The sequence below is a fragment of the Crotalus tigris genome, unplaced genomic scaffold (assembly GCF_016545835.1).
Source record: "Crotalus tigris isolate CLP2741 ecotype Arizona unplaced genomic scaffold, ASM1654583v1 scf7180000017729.2337069, whole genome shotgun sequence".
NCBI classification, from domain to species: Eukaryota; Metazoa; Chordata; class Lepidosauria; order Squamata; family Viperidae; genus Crotalus; species Crotalus tigris.
This window is the reverse complement of record NW_024096596.1, coordinates 1,887,491-1,904,931: the sequence shown is the minus strand read 5'-3', so window position 1 is coordinate 1,904,931 and position 17,441 is coordinate 1,887,491. Positions and strand designations below refer to the sequence as shown.

Here is a 17,441-nt window from a genome sequence, read left to right as displayed (position 1 = left end):
TATTTGTACATGAAACTCATAGTATGCATGTATTTCAAGATACGTGTTTTATGGAACAACTTTAATAGTTTATCTGGTTGCTAGCAGCCTTTTGTTGCTAACAATACTTGAGGTGTGTATGAGTGAGTGTCTCTGTATGTGTGTTTATGCCTAAATTGCACTGGAATTTTTTCATACTATTGTTAACTGGTAATTGGGGGCACGGGATGGTTAAATTATTTAGAAATAGTACATATGAATTCAGCACACTATAAGTAACATTAAAAATGTGTATCTGTATGAATTAAAATTTACATTTCAATTTCAGTTGTACTTGTATTACTAACTTTCCCTAGAAGGCAGTTGTAAAGGATAAGGGTGGTGGTGGTGGTTGTTTTTGACATCCTATCCAGTATTTATGAACCAAGTACTTGGAAACAGGGCTTTGAAGGGAAAAAAGAAGGGGAAAAAACAGGCACTGTAATGTGTACTTCACAGATAATGTTTACTATTTCTTTTCTTTTTTAGGGCAAAATGCAGTTCAGCTGGGGACTGGCAATTACTATAGCCATAGCCAGGGTTATTATGGCCAACATATGCTCTCCAAATCAGCAAGCAAGTTTTTCCAGTGTAAATACTGTGTGCGTTATTTCCGATCCAAAAACCTTCTCATAGAACATACCCGGAAAGTCCATGGTGCTCAAACTGGAAGCTCTCCAACTGGATCCTCAAGTGCTGGTTCCTTAAACTACAACATCATGATGCACGAGGGCTTTGGGAAGGTATTTTCGTGCCAGTTCTGCACTTACAAATCTCCAAGACGTGCACGGATTATAAAACATCAGAAGATGTACCACAAAAACAGCCTGAAGGAGAGTTCGACCCCTCCTGCTTCTTCGGCTGCTATATCTGAATCAGCTTCTGCTTCTGTCTCAATGCAAGATTCATGCAAGGAGCTTCCGGCTGAAGTTGTTGAGCGTAGTATTTTGGAGTCTATGGTCAAGCCTTTAACCAAATCAAGAGGCAATTTCTGCTGTGAATGGTGTAGCTACCAGACACCCCGAAGGGAACGTTGGTGTGATCATATGATGAAGAAGCACCGAAGCATGGTGAAAATACTGTCAAACCTGAGGCAACAGGATGGGACCAATATGTCAGATGTTGTAAACAAGAATCCCCCAAGCCCTCCCCCAAACTCTAACTATATACCCATGAATGCTTCTGGGCGAGAGATGCCTAACGCAACTGTCCCAAACTACAGGAGTTCGGTAAACAATTCTCTCATCAGGTCCAACACCTCTTCAAAATTTTCCTCTGCTTCCTACCCTCAGATGAAACATAAGACTCCTCACAACTCAGGCATTGTTAATTTGTCTGACAGATCTCGTTACGGAGTTGGTGACATGGCAAATTCTACTGACCTGGATACCAACAGTATGCTGAATGACTCCAGTTCGGATGATGAGCTCAATGAACTAGACAGCGAGAATGGGTTGAACTCTATGGATCACCAAAGCTCGGGACTCACTGCTGAGCAGCTGATGGGATCTGAGGGCCACAAGTTACTGGAAACCAAGGGGATCCCCTTTAGAAGATTTATGAATAGGTTCCAGTGTCCTTTCTGTCCTTTCCTCACCATGCATCGGCGAAGCATTTCTCGCCACATTGAAAACATCCATCTCTCTGGAAAGACGGCAGTCTACAAGTGTGATGAATGTCCTTTCACCTGCAAGAGCTCTTTTAAACTTGGTGCTCATAAGCAGTGTCATACTGGTGCAGCATCCGACTGGGATGCCGTGAACTCCCAAACTGAAAGTATAGCTTCTTCTTTAAATGAAAGTACAGTATCCTATGAAGGGGGAAATATAAACGGCAGGAAGTCCGGGGGGATCATGGATTCCATGCAGCAGCAGCAACAATCTCCGCAGTCCAATTCGCAGCATCCGTATAAATGCACCATGTGCAATTATTCTACAACGACTTTGAAAGGTCTCCGGGTTCATCAGCAGCACAAGCACTCGTTTTGCGATAACTTGCCAAAATACGAGAGCCCATCAGCAAATGCCCTGCAAGACAGTGAGCCCGATGCTCATGCTTCTCCCAGCACTGTGAAGAAAAGCCAGACCTCAATTCTTGGACTGTCTTCTAAAAACAACTTTGTAGCAAAAGCCTCTAGAAAGATGTCCAATGACTTTCCTCTAGATCTGTCCCCGGTGAAGAAAAGAACCAGAATTGACGAGATTGCCAGTAATTTGCAAAGCAAAATCAATCAGAACAAGCAGCAAGAAGATGCAGTCATTAATGTAGAGGATGATGAAGAGGAAGAGGATGACAATGAAGTGGAAATAGAAGTAGAACTGGACAAGGAAGAAGAACAAACAGAACCACTGCTGGAAATAGCGGCATTTGCTTCCCAGCAAATATGGGGAAGAGACACAGGAGATCCTCAGAAAGAGCCCAGCTACAGGAATATCCCCCATGATTACAGCTCCACGAATGGGGCAGAAATTGAGCTAACTATATCTGAGGATGAGGAAGAATATTATTGTTCTTCGGTGGGTTTGAAGGATCCAGGACTGAATTCATCTATTCTGGGCAGCCAGGCAAGCCTATATGGATCTGATCAGAACAATGAGAATTCAGATTTTGGTGATTCTGGAAGGCTTTACTATTGTAAACACTGTGATTTCAGCAACAAATCTGCCAGGAGTGTTAGCACTCATTACCAACGGATGCATCCCTACATTAAGTTCAGCTTTAGGTATATCCTTGATCCCAACGACCACAGTGCAGTGTATAGGTGTCTTGAATGTTACATTGATTATACAAACTTTGAAGATCTGCAACAGCATTATGGTGAGCATCACCCAGAAGCCATGAATGTATTAAATTTTGACCACTCTGATTTGATCTATCGCTGTCGCTTCTGCTCTTACACCAGCCCAAATGTTAGGAGCCTCATGCCGCACTACCAAAGAATGCATCCAACAGTTAAAATTAACAATGCAATGATATTCTCAAGTTACGTAGTGGAGCAACAAGAAGGGTTAAGCTCAGAATCACAAACGCTGAGAGAGATACTGAACTCTGCTCCAAAAAACCTGACCACTTCAACCCCAGTTGCACGTGGGGCTTGTGGCATAGCGGTGGCTTACAACAAAAGTTCTTCAAAGGACAATAGCCCCGAATCTGAAAGCCAAAAAGAGTCAGCAGTCAACAGTGTTGTAGTTTATGACTGTGATGTCTGCTCCTTTGCAAGTCCCAACATGCATTCTGTCTTGGTGCATTATCAGAAGAAACATCCTGAAGAGAAGGCTTCGTATTTTAGGATTCAAAAAACGATGCGTCTGGTATCAGTAGAGAGGGGCTCTGCCCTGGCTCAGATGGCTTATGAACTAGGGTCACCTGGCTCTCCCAAAATGTCACCGCTACCACCTCCGCCACCTCCGGACCTCACCACGGAGCTTTACTACTGCAAACATTGTTCTTACAGCAATCGGTCAGTGGTTGGGGTACTAGTACACTACCAGAAAAGGCACCCAGAGATAAAAGTGACTGCCAAATACATTAGGCAGGCACCCCCAACTGCAGCAATGATGAGAGCTGGAGAGTTACCTCCTGGTGTTCATAGACCTACAGTTTCTATGCAGCAGCTGAATAGGAACAGCTCTGATGGTATTGTAGCTCCAGCAGAGAACGAGATGTTCTTCTGCCAGCACTGTGATTATGGAAACCGGACTGTAAAAGGGGTCCTTATTCATTACCAAAAGAAGCATCGCGATTTCAAAGCCAATGCGGATGTGATTAGGCAGCACACTGCCACCATCAGGAGCCTCTGTGACCGGGGTCAGAAAAATTCCCCTGGTGGCTTACAAATTCCTACTTCTGGTTCTGAGCAAGAAAGGGCTAAATTGAGAGCTCTCAAATGCAGGCAGTGCTCTTATACATCTCCTTATTTCTATGCACTGCGGAAGCACATTAAAAAGGACCACCCAAGCTTGAAGGCCACTGTCACATCTATTTTGAGATGGGCATTTTTGGATGGTTTAATAGAAGCTGGATATCACTGTGAATGGTGTATCTATTCCCACGCAGAACCCAGTGGCCTGCTTGTGCATTACCAAAGGCGACATCCTGAACATTATGTTGATTATACATATATGGCAACAAAACTCTGGGCAGGGCCAGATCCTTCACCTCCAGCCTTACTAATACCATCAGAAATGAAAACCTATAGATGCAGAGATTGTATTTTTGAAGCTTCTTCCATCTGGGATATCACTAATCACTACCAAGCTTTTCATCCTTGGGCTATGAATGGAGATGAATCAGTGTTACTAGATATTATCAAGGAAAAAGATGCTGTTGATAAAATGAACCCAGTATCTGATGGTCTTGGTGCCAGAATAATTTCAGAGGATCAGTTAGCATTACCACAAGGGGATCTGGACACGGAATATGCAGAAGAGTCAACGCTTTCCCAAGATAAAGCTCTCCAGCTCACCTCTGTGAACCCTGCAATATCTTCTACACCATACCAGTGTACAGTGTGCCAGTCTGAATATAATAATTTGCATGGACTTCTCACCCATTATGGAAAAAAACATCCTGGGATGAAAGTTAAAGCTGCAGATTTTGCACAAGACATTGATATTAATCCGGGAGCGGTGTACAAATGTAGGCATTGTCCTTACATTAACACACGCATTCATGGTGTTCTTACACATTACCAGAAGAGACATCCTTCAGTGAAGGTCACGGCAGAAGATTTTGTGCATGATGTGGAGCAACCTGCTGATATGAGCCAGAACGACGTGGAGGAAACCAGCAGAATTTTCAAGCAAGGGTATGGTGCTTACAGGTGTAAATTGTGCCCGTACACACATGGCACTTTGGAGAAGCTCAAAATTCATTATGAGAAATACCATAACCAGCCTGAATTTGATGTATTTGCACAGTCTCCTCCGAAATTCCCTGCCTCCATGGAGCCCGAAGTTCTCGCTGAAATTAAGCCCTCTCCTGAGATGGCTCCAGAAGATCTCCTTGGAGATGATTCACTACCATCTTCCCACTTCTCCAGTTCCCATTTGGTTTCTCATACTGTATTCCGTTGTCAGCTTTGTAAGTATTTTTGCTCTACCCGGAAAGGGATAGCAAGGCACTACCGAATAAAACACAACAATGTTCGGGCACAGCCAGAAGGCAAGAACAACCTGTTTAAATGTGCCCTGTGTTCCTACACAAACCCTATTCGTAAAGGTCTGGCTGCACATTACCAGAAGCGGCATGACATCGATGCTTACTACACGCATTGCTTAGCAGCCTCAAGGACTATAAGCGACAAACCCAACAAAGTGATCATTCCCTCGCCCCCCAAGGAGGACTCTCCTCAGCTAAGCGAGGAGCTGAGAAGGGCGGTGGAGAAGAAGAAATGCTCCCTCTGCTCCTTCCAGTCCTTCAGCAAAAAAGGCATAGTCTCTCACTACATGAAACGCCATCCTGGAGTATTCCCCAAGAAACAGCATGCCAGCAAGCTTGGGGGTTACTTCACGGCGGTGTACGCGGACGAGTATGAAAAGCCGCAACCTCCCCCAGAAGAGAGGAATGATTTTGAGAAGCCTGAATTGGAGGTGGAAGCTCCAGAGATGGAGTGGCTTCCTTTCCGGTGCGTCAAGTGCTTTAAGCTCTCCTTCAGCACGGCCGAGCTGCTCTGCATGCATTACACTGACCACCACAGCAAGGACTTGAAGAGGGATTTTACCATCCTGGGAAGTGGGACCCGTTTCCAGTGCAAGCACTGTGACAGTAAGCTGCATAGCCTGGCAGAGCTGACCACGCACTTGAATGGCCACAATGAGGAATTCCAGAAACGTGCCAAACGCCAAGAGAGGAGGAAGCAGCTTCTGAGCAAGCAAAAATATGCGGATGGTGCTTTTGTAGACTTCAAAGCAGAGAGGGTAAGGATCTGACTTTACATTGCTTTTTCCTGTTGGATATTTCTCCTTCCTCTCTACCCTCCCCGCTCTCCCAAGTTTACTTATTTCTTATTATTGCCCTTGGTAACTGGAAAGCTACAGGCTCTATAGTCGTAGGGTTGTGCCAGTAAGTTCCGTGCCTCTTGTGTCCATGTTTCATTTCTTTCCTCCTTTAGACTCCTGGCATGCCGTTTCATTTCCTCCTTTCCTAACTTTTCATTTTCAAAGTTAATTTCTCTTTGAATAAGAAATTCGTTGTTCTTCTTCCTATCTCTTCCTACCTGTCCCCATGTCAAATGTATTTCTTGTTTGTGACCAAAAATATCAAGAATGCAAGGAAATAATTGAGAAGAAAGTCCAGTGTAAAGCCCTTTGTATCGGTGGATGTAAACCAGGGGTCTTCAAACTTGGCCCTTTTATGACTCGTGGACTTCAACTCCCAGAATTCCTCAGCCAGGCACGCTGGCTGAGGAATTCTGGGAGTTGAAGTCCATGAGTCATAAAAGGGCCAAGTTTGAAGACCCCTGATGTAAACTAATATCTCTAAATGAACTGCCTATTAAATCTTTAGTTTGCTTGATGATGGAAGTGGAAGATGTGCCTCTTTTGGAAGTAGTCAATTAAGAGCGAATGTCATGTGAAAATAAAACTTGCTCTTAATGGCATTCTCTCATACCCAGAGGTATTTCACAAAAGTTGGTGGTAGAGAGAAAAGGGAAATGATAAATGCATCTCATTGGATCAAAAGCTACCTTCTGGTTTTGCAGGGGAATAATTTACAAGTGGAATTCCAGTGGAATAAAGTCTTGAGACTGATTTGTCAAATTAATGGGAATCTAAACACTGAATATTTTTGGTGAGGGAAGAAATAAGAATATGGCAGATTACAAAAATGATAATGATGGTTCAGCATTCTGGAAAAAGGATCAGAATGATCAAAACAGGGAAGTTAGGAAAAACTTAATGGCAAGAGATTGTGCTTGATTTGAATGATTTAGCGTTTAACAGTTTTAGAGCAAATTCAGTCACACATCGGAATATCTAAAATTTGTCTGAAATGTGTATTATTAGCTATTAGCTCTCATCCTTCAGGTGCAAAAGATTCACCTTATTTTGAAAATCATACTTTTTAAAAAAATCTTCTTCTCTTTGGTACTTCCTTTGACCAAGCTGGTTGACATTTAAATAATTGGGAACTGTACCCCAGCAGATACAGAGAGCACCAGATTAAGGGAGACTTCTGTGAATGATTTTATTAAAAAAAAAAAAATCCTTATGAAGGACATACAAATTCTCTATTAAATTTTGTGGTGCTTGCAGGTGCTCACAAGCAGAATTCCTAGAGTTGCTTCCCATAGAGCAGTGGTTCTCAACCATTTGGGGTCGAACGACTATTTCACGGGGGTCGCCAAACAACGCAGTCCGCCATTTTTTCCCCCTTTTCCTTAGCTGTGCTACTCCCTTTTATTCTATTGGCTTTTGAAAGCCAATAGAATAGACTCTCTTGAATAGAGTCTAATTCTATTGGCTTTCAAAAGCCAATAGGAATTGTCCAGGCTGTCTCTGCCCTGCTGAGCCCGCCAAAAGTCCCATTCTGCAAACAGTGCTGCACCAGTTGATTAGTCCTCGACTTACGACCGGTTGGGGGTCGCGGCATTAAAAAGGTTGAGAGCCACTGCCATAGAGAAAGACATGAATGTCCTGTTTAGCATAGCTACAGCTAAAAAGATGCTATTTGAGTGAGGGAAAACTCGATTTATGTTTTGATTTTCTTTCTGTATACAAACTCAAGGTTTTGCCATCACATTTAGCATTGCTAGTAGAAGAATGCTGCAGACTGAAGTTAAGATTTTCTACATGGCCCAAGGGTTTGAATCAATATTATAACAGCACGCTGTATCTATTTTGTGACTTTTAAATGTTAGTTTTTAAAAATAAACTCAGGCCACCTCAAGAGTTTTACTTATTCCAAGAAGCCAAATGTTTCCTCTCGTTGTATTTAAATCTACAAATTTCTGACATTGTTTAGAGCCGTGTTTTCAACGTTGGCAGCTTTAAAGATGGGTGGATTTCAACTCCCAGAAATTCCCAGGCAGCCACACGAGCTAGGGAATTCTGGGAGCTGAAATTCCACAGGTTTTCAAGTTGCCCAAGGATGAGAAATGCTTGCTTAGAGATGGAATGCTTGATTAAGTTTCGAGTTTTATTTCCCTACAGCCTTTTGGCAGCTTGGAAGAAGTTTCAAAATTGAAAGAGAGAAAGGTGGTAGGATACAAATGTAAGTTCTGTGTCGAAGTTCACCCAACCCTTCGAGCCATCTGCAATCATCTTCGTAAGCATGTCCAGTACGGGAATGGTTCCTCAGTGTCTACTGGAGTCAAGGTGAGTTTAAGGGCTTGTTTTGGGGTTAAATGCTTGGATTCATCCAAAGAGGAAGAAATCCCTAACCGCTTTTGTGGATCAGACACCACAATCCAGAAATAAATATCAGCATTTATAACATGATTTTTAATGTAGCTTTCTTTCCTTCTTTTTATTGGACATAAAACCTAGTTCCTTGTGGGCAGAATATGATGCACCCATATTAATGTTATTATAACACAACAGTGTGAAATCATACCTGCCCGTTGTTTGCTGGTGTTGACCTTCCTAGTCAAATTTTTCCCAAGAATTTAGGTTGTCCTAATGCATCAGCATAGCACATGTGTGGATCCAAACAGTGTAGGCCTTTGTAACTGCGGCTGGAAATTTTGTCAACGTGTAGATTTTCTTAAGTGCCACCCCCAATTTTTTGATACGGCACCTTTTGCGCCAATATCCAGTGGGACCTCCATGACTGATTTATGCCATAATCTTTTAACTTTTAATTTTCAGTTTGGGATATTTTGCAATCTTCTCCAATTCTTTATCTTCCAATTATGTCTCCTAGAATTGCCACATCAGTTATCCACACTTCCCTTTCGACCCCGGTTAAATCTGGTGTGTTATGAGCCAAGACTATCAGTCTGTATTCTGAAAAGTCACAATATTTTAACCTGCTCATTTTCACCTACTTTCTTAACTCTTAACGTTCCCACCAGTATTTCATTACTGACACAGATTTTCTAGTGAATCATTTTGGTGATTATGTTATGTCCTTGTTTATAATCAGTTTGTGTGAACTTCAACAAGCTGAGGATCTGCTCTTTTGCTTCTTTGCCCAATCTGCGCTTTGAATCATTTGATGATTTTTTTGTTTCCAATTCTGGCCTTGATTTGCATCAGTTTGGATAACTCACTCCTGATATTATTAGCTATGTACAACAATGTGAAGTCAGTGCTGCCAATTCTTTAGCTAGTGTTGGCTTTCATATGCATTAAGTTCTTCCCAAGAATCTAGGATGTTGTAATGTATCTGAGTAGCATATTTCCGGATCCAAGCATTATTATTACAGGTAGTCCTTAACTTACAACAGTTCATTTAGCAACTATTCTAAGTTCCAATGGCATTGAAAAAAGTGACATATATAAAAAAGTATGATAAAAAAATATCCCATGTTCTAAAATAAACTGAGTCTTCTTTCTCTTTCATTTTCAATGTCAATCTATCCATTTTTGTACACTCTAAGATTTTTTTTTAATTAACGCTTCCTCTGCTGGTAGACCTTCATTTTTCCAATATTAGTGAATACAATTCTTGCTGCAGTTAATATATGTAAAATTAAATATATACACTCTTTGTAGTAATTACCTACAAAAAGTGACTTATGACCATTTTTTGCACTTAAGACTGTGGCAGCATCCCCATGGTTACACGATCAAAATTCAGACGCTTGGCAACTGACTCATATTTACGACAGTTGCAGTATCCCAGAGTCGTGTAATCACTTTTTACGATCTTCTTACAAGCAAAATCAATGGGGAAGCTTCCTTAACAACCCTGTTACTAACTTAGCAACTTCAGTGATTGACTTAACAAAAGTGGCAAGAAAAATCATAACATGGGCCAAAATTCACTTAACAACTGTCTCACTTAGCAACCCAAATTTTGGGCTCAATTCTGGTCGTTGTACTACCTGTATTAAACTTGTACGCTGCCTGACAGTCAACAACCCTGGGCGGCTTACAACAAATAGACCTGCTCAATAGTTATTGGTCTTTTGTGGAACCTTGAGAAAAGATTTGAGCTAACATCTCTAAAGCTTGGAAGTTCTTGGTATATGCTGCTTTAGGATTCTTTGTTTTGAACTACTTTCTGTCTTCTAAAAAGGAGCTGTTTGCTTCCTTTTATACGAGAAGCAATTCTTGAGTATTACATGTAAAACCTCAGAAGACAGAAGAACTGCTGCCCAAAGTTTCCACGGACAAGGCTGAAGTCGTGGTGGCTTCCATAGCTTTCTTCCCGTGTTTTATTTTTAAGGAAATGTTTTGTTATATAATGATACGCATTTCTGTTTAGAACGTTACTGCCTGCTGTGCATTTATTTATATAAAATTCTTCATAGCTATAAATTATGAAAAAGTATCGAATCAAGGCCTGCTTATCCATTGGGCATATTTTCTACATAATTCACCTGTAATTGCTGCAAAACATGAACTTCTGTTTTTAATTCAGACTATACTCACTCTTAAAGTTAAATTTACTGTAGCTTTCATTTAGAGATAACTTCTTTAATTAAATCTTGGTATGAGATATGTTAGTACAATAAATTAAACTTGCTGCAAATGGCCCCTTATTTGCATTCTGTTATGTGTCCTATCTTTTTACGAATAACATGCTATTTCATGGGAAAACGCTCATTCTACAAATGTGGCAGTAAATATTTTATACAAATTTATTTCCTTCCCAAGTTGTTACAGGCCATGACCAGAGCTTATATGCCTTCTGGTAATGGTGGTTAGTAAACCATCTGTGGATCTTTATTTAAGGCTGACAGATTGATATATTCTATAAATTAATGCAAATAAGCTGAACATGCCCAGTAGGTGAGACATAATGAATACTATGTAGTCTTTTTTGATATTTTTCTTATCCCTGCTCACCCCCACCCCCCAAATTAAATCTATATTATTTTATTCAAGCTTGGATTTTTTTTTTGAACAGATCTATAGAAGCCAGTATATAGTTGCCAGTTAAATAGTTTGAAAAATATTTGTTTGGGCAAATCTGCAAAAAAAAAAATTGAATGCTTATAGCAGGGGTCTTCAAACTTGGCCCTTTTATGACTCATGGACTTCAACTCCCAGAATTCCTCAGCCAGCATGCCTGGCCGAGGAATTCTGGGAGTTGAAGTCCATGAGTCATTAAAGGGCCAAGTTTGAAGACACCTGGCTTATAGTGTAGTGTCTAGGAAGCCAAAAGAAGGTGAGATAACATTCCAACAATCTTATATAAGGAATATTGGCATTTCCTCAAAACTGGGGCATTTCTACCTAATGAAGTGAATTATTCTGAAAAAAAGAGAAGGTTTTAGCAACAGAGTGTGCTCCAGCCATGCTGATCACCACTAATGGAACAGCCATATGTCGCTTCCAAAGACATCTTCACTCAGATTGCATAACTGGGTTTTAAGATTTACTACTACCGGAAGAAATTGTTAGGCATCCATAGATATAATGGTAACCATAGGGCAGAAGGGAGAGAGAATTGATGGCTTTGGGGGGGATGTGTGTCTTTTAGCAGGAAGCTGAAGATCCTTCACATGCAGCTTTCTTGGAGGGTGTTGAGGGAGCCAAAGACCATATGGCCACTATGGAACTTGCAGAAGCTGAATCTGGACCATCACTGGAGGATGAAACCAGACCTGGTGGCTACCATTGCAGCCAGTGTGATCGGGTTTTGATGTCTATGCAGGGTCTACGGTCGCACGAGAGGAGTCACTTGGCACTGGCCATGTTTACTCGCGAAGACAAGTACAGCTGCCAGTACTGTTCCTTTGTTTCTGCATTCAGGCACAAGTAAGTTTGCGTTACTTACTATTTCTGATTCCTAATGTTCATTTGCCTACATTCAGAAGACCATACAGATGTACTCAAACCAAAGCAAATGTTCTTATTTTCTCTATGTATTAGTTTTACTGTATGGTTCTCAACTAATATCAAAGATACCTATGTATGGATCACAGTAAGCCCCCAGTAATTCTTAATCAGCAGTTATTTTGGCTTTTCAACCCTTGAACCAGCCAAAATTACATTGTAGAAATATAGAAATTGAAATGTAAGCCCCATAAATCCTAGATTTTCAGTTGTAAATGGAAATCTATGTTGAAACCAGCTCATGCATTTCAGTGATTTTTTTTTAATTGTGAATTTATAAATGTTGTGGGTCTATAACCCTCAATTTCTTACAAGCTAGATAAGAGATTGGATCAACCAGTCTGTTCCGTAGAGGTTGTACAATGTAAGGTGTAGAAATGGAAAGTAAAACCAAACTTTTTCACTCCCCCTCCACAGAACTAAGTTTATTTAGGCCTGCTATGTTAAACTTTGACCTCTGTTGGATTTCTGCATTCCTCCTGTGGATAAGTCCATGTTTTTTCCCCTGCTTGGTTTTCTTGATACTGTCAATTGTCCTTTGTCTGCTGAAAACAAACTCCAGGAACACAGGAACAAAGTGACCAACAAGAGTTTAATGCAGGCAAAATGAAAGTCAGCACTGGGAGTGGTTTGCTCCAAGTGCCTTACATAGACGTGCCCTGCCCTCCAAACCCACCCCAATCAGCAAGCCAGCATCCGGTCCATGCAGGTAAAAGCCGCAGTTCAATTTCCGACACCCACCCCCTCCGGACATATCACTGTAGCCATTCCTCTGTCAGGTGCCCTCTCTGGGCCACATGGCCTCGGCAGGACCAGCTGTCCTACTCGACAACCATTCACTGTCCAGCTGCCTCACCCGGCAACCAGCTTTCTTCCCCCAGCCGTCGACGTTGCTCCGCAGTGTGTGAGAGCGTCAGGCAGCCCTTCCAGAGCTCAGCAACTTCGCGCGGCAGCCAGCATCCTCCCCGGCCACCGACAGTGCGTCAGGCAAAGTTCCCAACGCCCAGCTGTTAGGCGCCATAGCCGGCTCCCTCCTCAGTTTTCAGCAACAAGGAAGAGGCGGCCATGGGAGAAGCGGCCCCTATGACGCCAGCTGGCCCGTCTCCGACGCCCAGCTGGCCTTTGGGTTTCGAGCGGCACACGGGGGTCGTCTGCAGGTGGTGCACGGATGTCGGTTGCTTGGCTTCAGCTGGCTGCTCCGTTCCTCCCCCCCCCCACCAGTTCGTGTGGAGCCCAGGGGCTTGACAGATACTTGATACTTGCTAGAAAAACTATTGATAAGTGAACGTATTATTGATAGGTAAATTGACTGGATCAGAATTGTGAATGCCTGTAAAACATTTTTGCAATTTCACACTAGACGCAGGGGTAGGCAACCTTGGCTCTTTTATGACTCGTGGACTTCAACTCCCAAAATTCTTCAGCTAGCTATGCTGGCTCAGGAATTCTGGGAGTTGAAATCCATGAGTCACAAAAGAGCCAAGATTGCCTACCCCTGCACTAGAGTATTACAAAAATGTATGACAGAAAAAATTAAAGATAATTCTCCACTAGGAATCTTTCCCCTCATTCTATTTCTGTGGTATGTCACCACTGAGTTGTCTGTGCTGGAAATCCCTTCTTGCCTTTCTGTTTTCCTATTCTTTATGGAAAACACTGGTCAGCGCACTTGTATTGTACTCCAGGTGCAGCTGATGAAGCAAAACAAGGCAGCCATGGTGAAGCTATAATTTTAAACATACTTACTCATAAGGTCATATCAACAAAATGCAAACTTCTGAGTAAGCAGGCTTAAGATCAGGCTTTAGAAAACAGTAGGAACCAAAAAGCTGAATTCTTATCTTGCCCTCCAAAGGGGGGAGGGGAGGGAATATACTAAAAGATAATCTTATGTTTTATCTAAAAAGAAATTAAATAAATTAATCTGTTTCTTTAAATTAAACTGAAGTTATTTAGAGACACACCTCCCCTTATACATAGTAATGGTGAAAAAAATACTATACATTGTGACATTTGAAGATGCCAAGAAATAAGGAAGAGAATGCAAAAGTGAGTTACGCTTATCAACATGTACAGGTGTATCCCTTGAAAAAGTCATAGAACAGTCATCTTTTACAAGAGAAATTCAAGTTTGTCTGCATTTAGATGAGAATTAGAAAGCAGGGAGAGAAAACACAGTCTGCTTGTGTTTGTGCTGCTTCCTTTACTGCATTTCTTTTTAACATCCCAAATAATCTAAAGCAGGAATGTCCACACTTGGCAATTTTAAGACTGGTGGACTTCAACTCCCAGAATTCCCCAGCTGGCTGAGGAATTCTGGAAGTTAAAAGCCCACAGGTCTGAAAACTGCCAAAATTGGACATCCCTGATCTATAGTGTAACTTCATGTCTTTTACATTATGGAATTGGGTTTCTATGCAAAATAGCCTGATTTATAAGGTAAGGCAGACCCGGATTGAAGTAAAGGACTGTGACTGATTGACTGATTGTGATTGATTGATTACAGATGCATTTATGCCACTTGAGTCATCAAGCCGCTAAACAGCTCACCGCAATGTTATACATAATAAAACAAATGTACAAATTATAATTTTGTATTCATTACTAGCAAATAATTATAGGGCTCTGGTCATAAAACTATGTGACATAAAAATGAAAAGTCTTAAGAAACTAGTCATACATTTTTTTTCCTTTCTAATAGTTTCTGACAATAGGGTCTGGTTTGTTTTGTTTTGTTTTTGTTTTTTTCAAATCAACCAAGTGTTGATTCAGTGGTTGCAACAGGAATTGACCATGTGGGTTGAGAGATTGAATGATATGTCTAAGGTGGGATTAGAACTCATAGTTTTCTAGTTTCTAACCTAGTTCCTTAACCACTAGACCAAACTGGCTCTCCTTAAAAAACTCATTATAAACCCGCTCATGTCTCAGCCCTTTAAAAATGCAGGTCTTTTCATAGCTTTCAGAATGCCAGGGATGAGAGTATAGATAGATCTTGTGGGATGGTGTTCCAAGGAGGAAATATACTGGATTAGGAAGGAAATCTGTTTAAGGTAATGCAAATACGTTGTGTACTTCATTTGCTTTAGTTACATCAAAGGATCATAACTTTACTGCTTCAAATTTAGCTGTAAGCAGTAAGGTCTCAGATGAGAATGGAACAGGCAAGGGATGTTGGGATTTAGGTTGAGTATGGAGTTTAAGGAAACAAATGTAGTAATCTACAAACATGGGTAGTAAAAATGTACCAGTTGGAAGTGGGAGCTAATTAATACAAGTCTTTCAAGTTCATCTTGTCCACCTGTCAGTCTAGAGAAGTTCCTTCCTTGTTTAGGTTCTTCCATAAGCTCACAGAAATAAATGATGCATTGTTATTATCTAACAGGAAATGAAATATTGGATGGAGGTAAATAATCTCTAGGTCTGGCCCATTTGAAATCATGATAGTATTTACAGAATAATTTGTTTAAATAAAAATCTTTTAAGAACACAACGTTTATAATGCCATTAAGTTTGTAAATAGGCACTCAAGTTAAGCGTAAACTATTACAGTTGGGCTACAATTTTGAGGCAGAATTTCATTCTGTCAGCTTTGTCATTACCATCTGGAACCAAAACAAGGCAATCTTAACTATTACCAGGAAAAGCTTTCCATTTTAGGATATTTTCCTGGTACAGATAAAAATCTGAGATCCATCTAGTGAAGAGTTTTCTAAAGCTGTTAGGAACATGCAGAGTTTCCACCGTCAGAATGGTGGAGATGCTGCTCCTTGTAAGATCTTCCCAAATCCTTCAGTTTATAGAAAACTTGAGATCTTGCAGGTATCAGGACTGATGCAAATAATTATCCTTCAGCTTGTGTGGGAGACATATTGGTACAATCTGTGAAGATTTTCCCTACATGTTTTAGGGTACCCATATTTAATAAAAACAACAGCACTGCTTTGTTGCTATTTTCTGAGGAGATGTGATGGATGCAGTGTTAGTGTGGGTACTAGCTAGGATTCTTCAGGGTTCAGCCTTTCTGTCATCCATAGAAATGGATATACTTTGGTTCAAGGGCACTGTGCATTAGGGCCACACATTTCTAGAAAAGAATGTTTTAAAGATTTGAGAGAAGCATTGCCTTGAAGCTGCTTGTAAAGCAAGAAACCGTTTCTTATAAAGAGAAGTGACCGTGTTGTTCCAGATTGTTCCTCACTGCAGCCCTTCCTCAGCATCCTTCACCACTTGGGAAAGTCAGAAAAAGCTTCTGCATATAAGCTGCCCAGAAGCCTATTTTGGCGTATGCAAATACTGGAGAAGGCTAGAAGGAAACTGCAAGAGAATGTAATCCTCTTAGCTTTCTCCAACGCTGCTGATGTCATTTTCTGAGTTTGCAGCTGAGAAAAGCAAGATACAACAGGAAGGCTTCAAAGTGATGCCAAAAGCTTCCCTAATGCAGGTTATATTGCCTCCTTGCCCAAACAAAGAGGACATTGTCTCTGTGATGCACCTCTAGGTCATTTCCACAGGCCTACATTCTGGATAATACTCTTAGGCATAAAAGCCTGTGGGTGACTTCAGACCGTCATTCACTCTCGGCCTAACTCACCTCACAGGATTATTGTTCTGGAGAAAATCAGAGGCAAGGGCCTTGCGCGCGCGCGTGTTTGTGTGTGTCTAAAGATATGAACGGCTGCGGGACTTGGGTTTGGCTAGTCTAAAGAAAAGAAGAAATAGGGGAGATATGATAGCAGTATTCCAGTATCTGAGGGGCTGCCACAAGGAAGAGGGGGTCACGTTCATCAGAGCACCAGAGGGAAGGATAAGAAACAATGGTTGGGAGAAACTGATCAAAGAGAGAAGCAACCTAGAATTAAGGAGAAACTTCCTGGCAGTTCGGAAAATCAACCAATGGAACAGCTTGACTCCAGAAATCGTGGGCACTCCCATCACTGGAGATTTTAAAGAAGAGACTAGACAGTCACCCATCTGAGATGCTATAGGTTCTCCTGCTTAAGCAGAAGGCTGGACTAGAAGACCTCCAAGGTCCCTTCCAGCTCTATTCTACTATTCCAAAAGGTGAAGTAAAAATATAATAGTAACATTAATGATTATTATATTAATAACATTAATGATAATAATCCATAACTGCCATGCAGGCTCCCAATTTGTATTGTTTAGCTATTACTAGATTTTCCCCAGTTTCTTCTTTCTTGATAGCACCAGCTTCTTGTATTTTAGTCTTCCTGAGTCAGTCTTCTAGGAGAAGAGATTTATTTATTTATTTCTATTCACTTTGAATAGAAAAATGAGGCCACTAGGGGGCTAATTTTATGGGGAGACAGGGAAAGGATTTGCCATTTTGGTTCTTTTTAAAACAATTCTTTAAAAATATTCTAATTAAATTTAAAATTAAAGTCCTTCGGGCTCCATTTTATTATTTTTTTTTAAGTTCCTGGATTTCCTTTAGGATAAGTCTTCTACTAA

The 17,441-nt window shown here is 41.1% G+C and overlaps 1 protein-coding gene across 19 annotated transcripts in view; it reads left to right on the top strand.

Moving 5' to 3' along the window:
• ZNF462 (zinc finger protein 462) overlaps positions 1-17,441 on the top strand; it is a 199,808-nt gene that overhangs the window by 105,926 nt on the left and 76,441 nt on the right. For 15 of the 19 annotated variants that reach the window (XM_039339108.1, XM_039339095.1, XM_039339097.1 and 12 more), the window contains 3 exons: positions 508-5,936; positions 8,172-8,336; positions 11,614-11,891. In XM_039339108.1, the coding sequence (XP_039195042.1) occupies positions 508-5,936; positions 8,172-8,336; positions 11,614-11,891 (5,872 nt within the window). The remainder of the gene's footprint in view (positions 1-507; positions 5,937-8,171; positions 8,337-11,613; positions 11,892-17,441) is intronic. The other 4 variants (XM_039339106.1, XM_039339109.1, XM_039339112.1 and 1 more) reach the window with 2 other exon arrangements.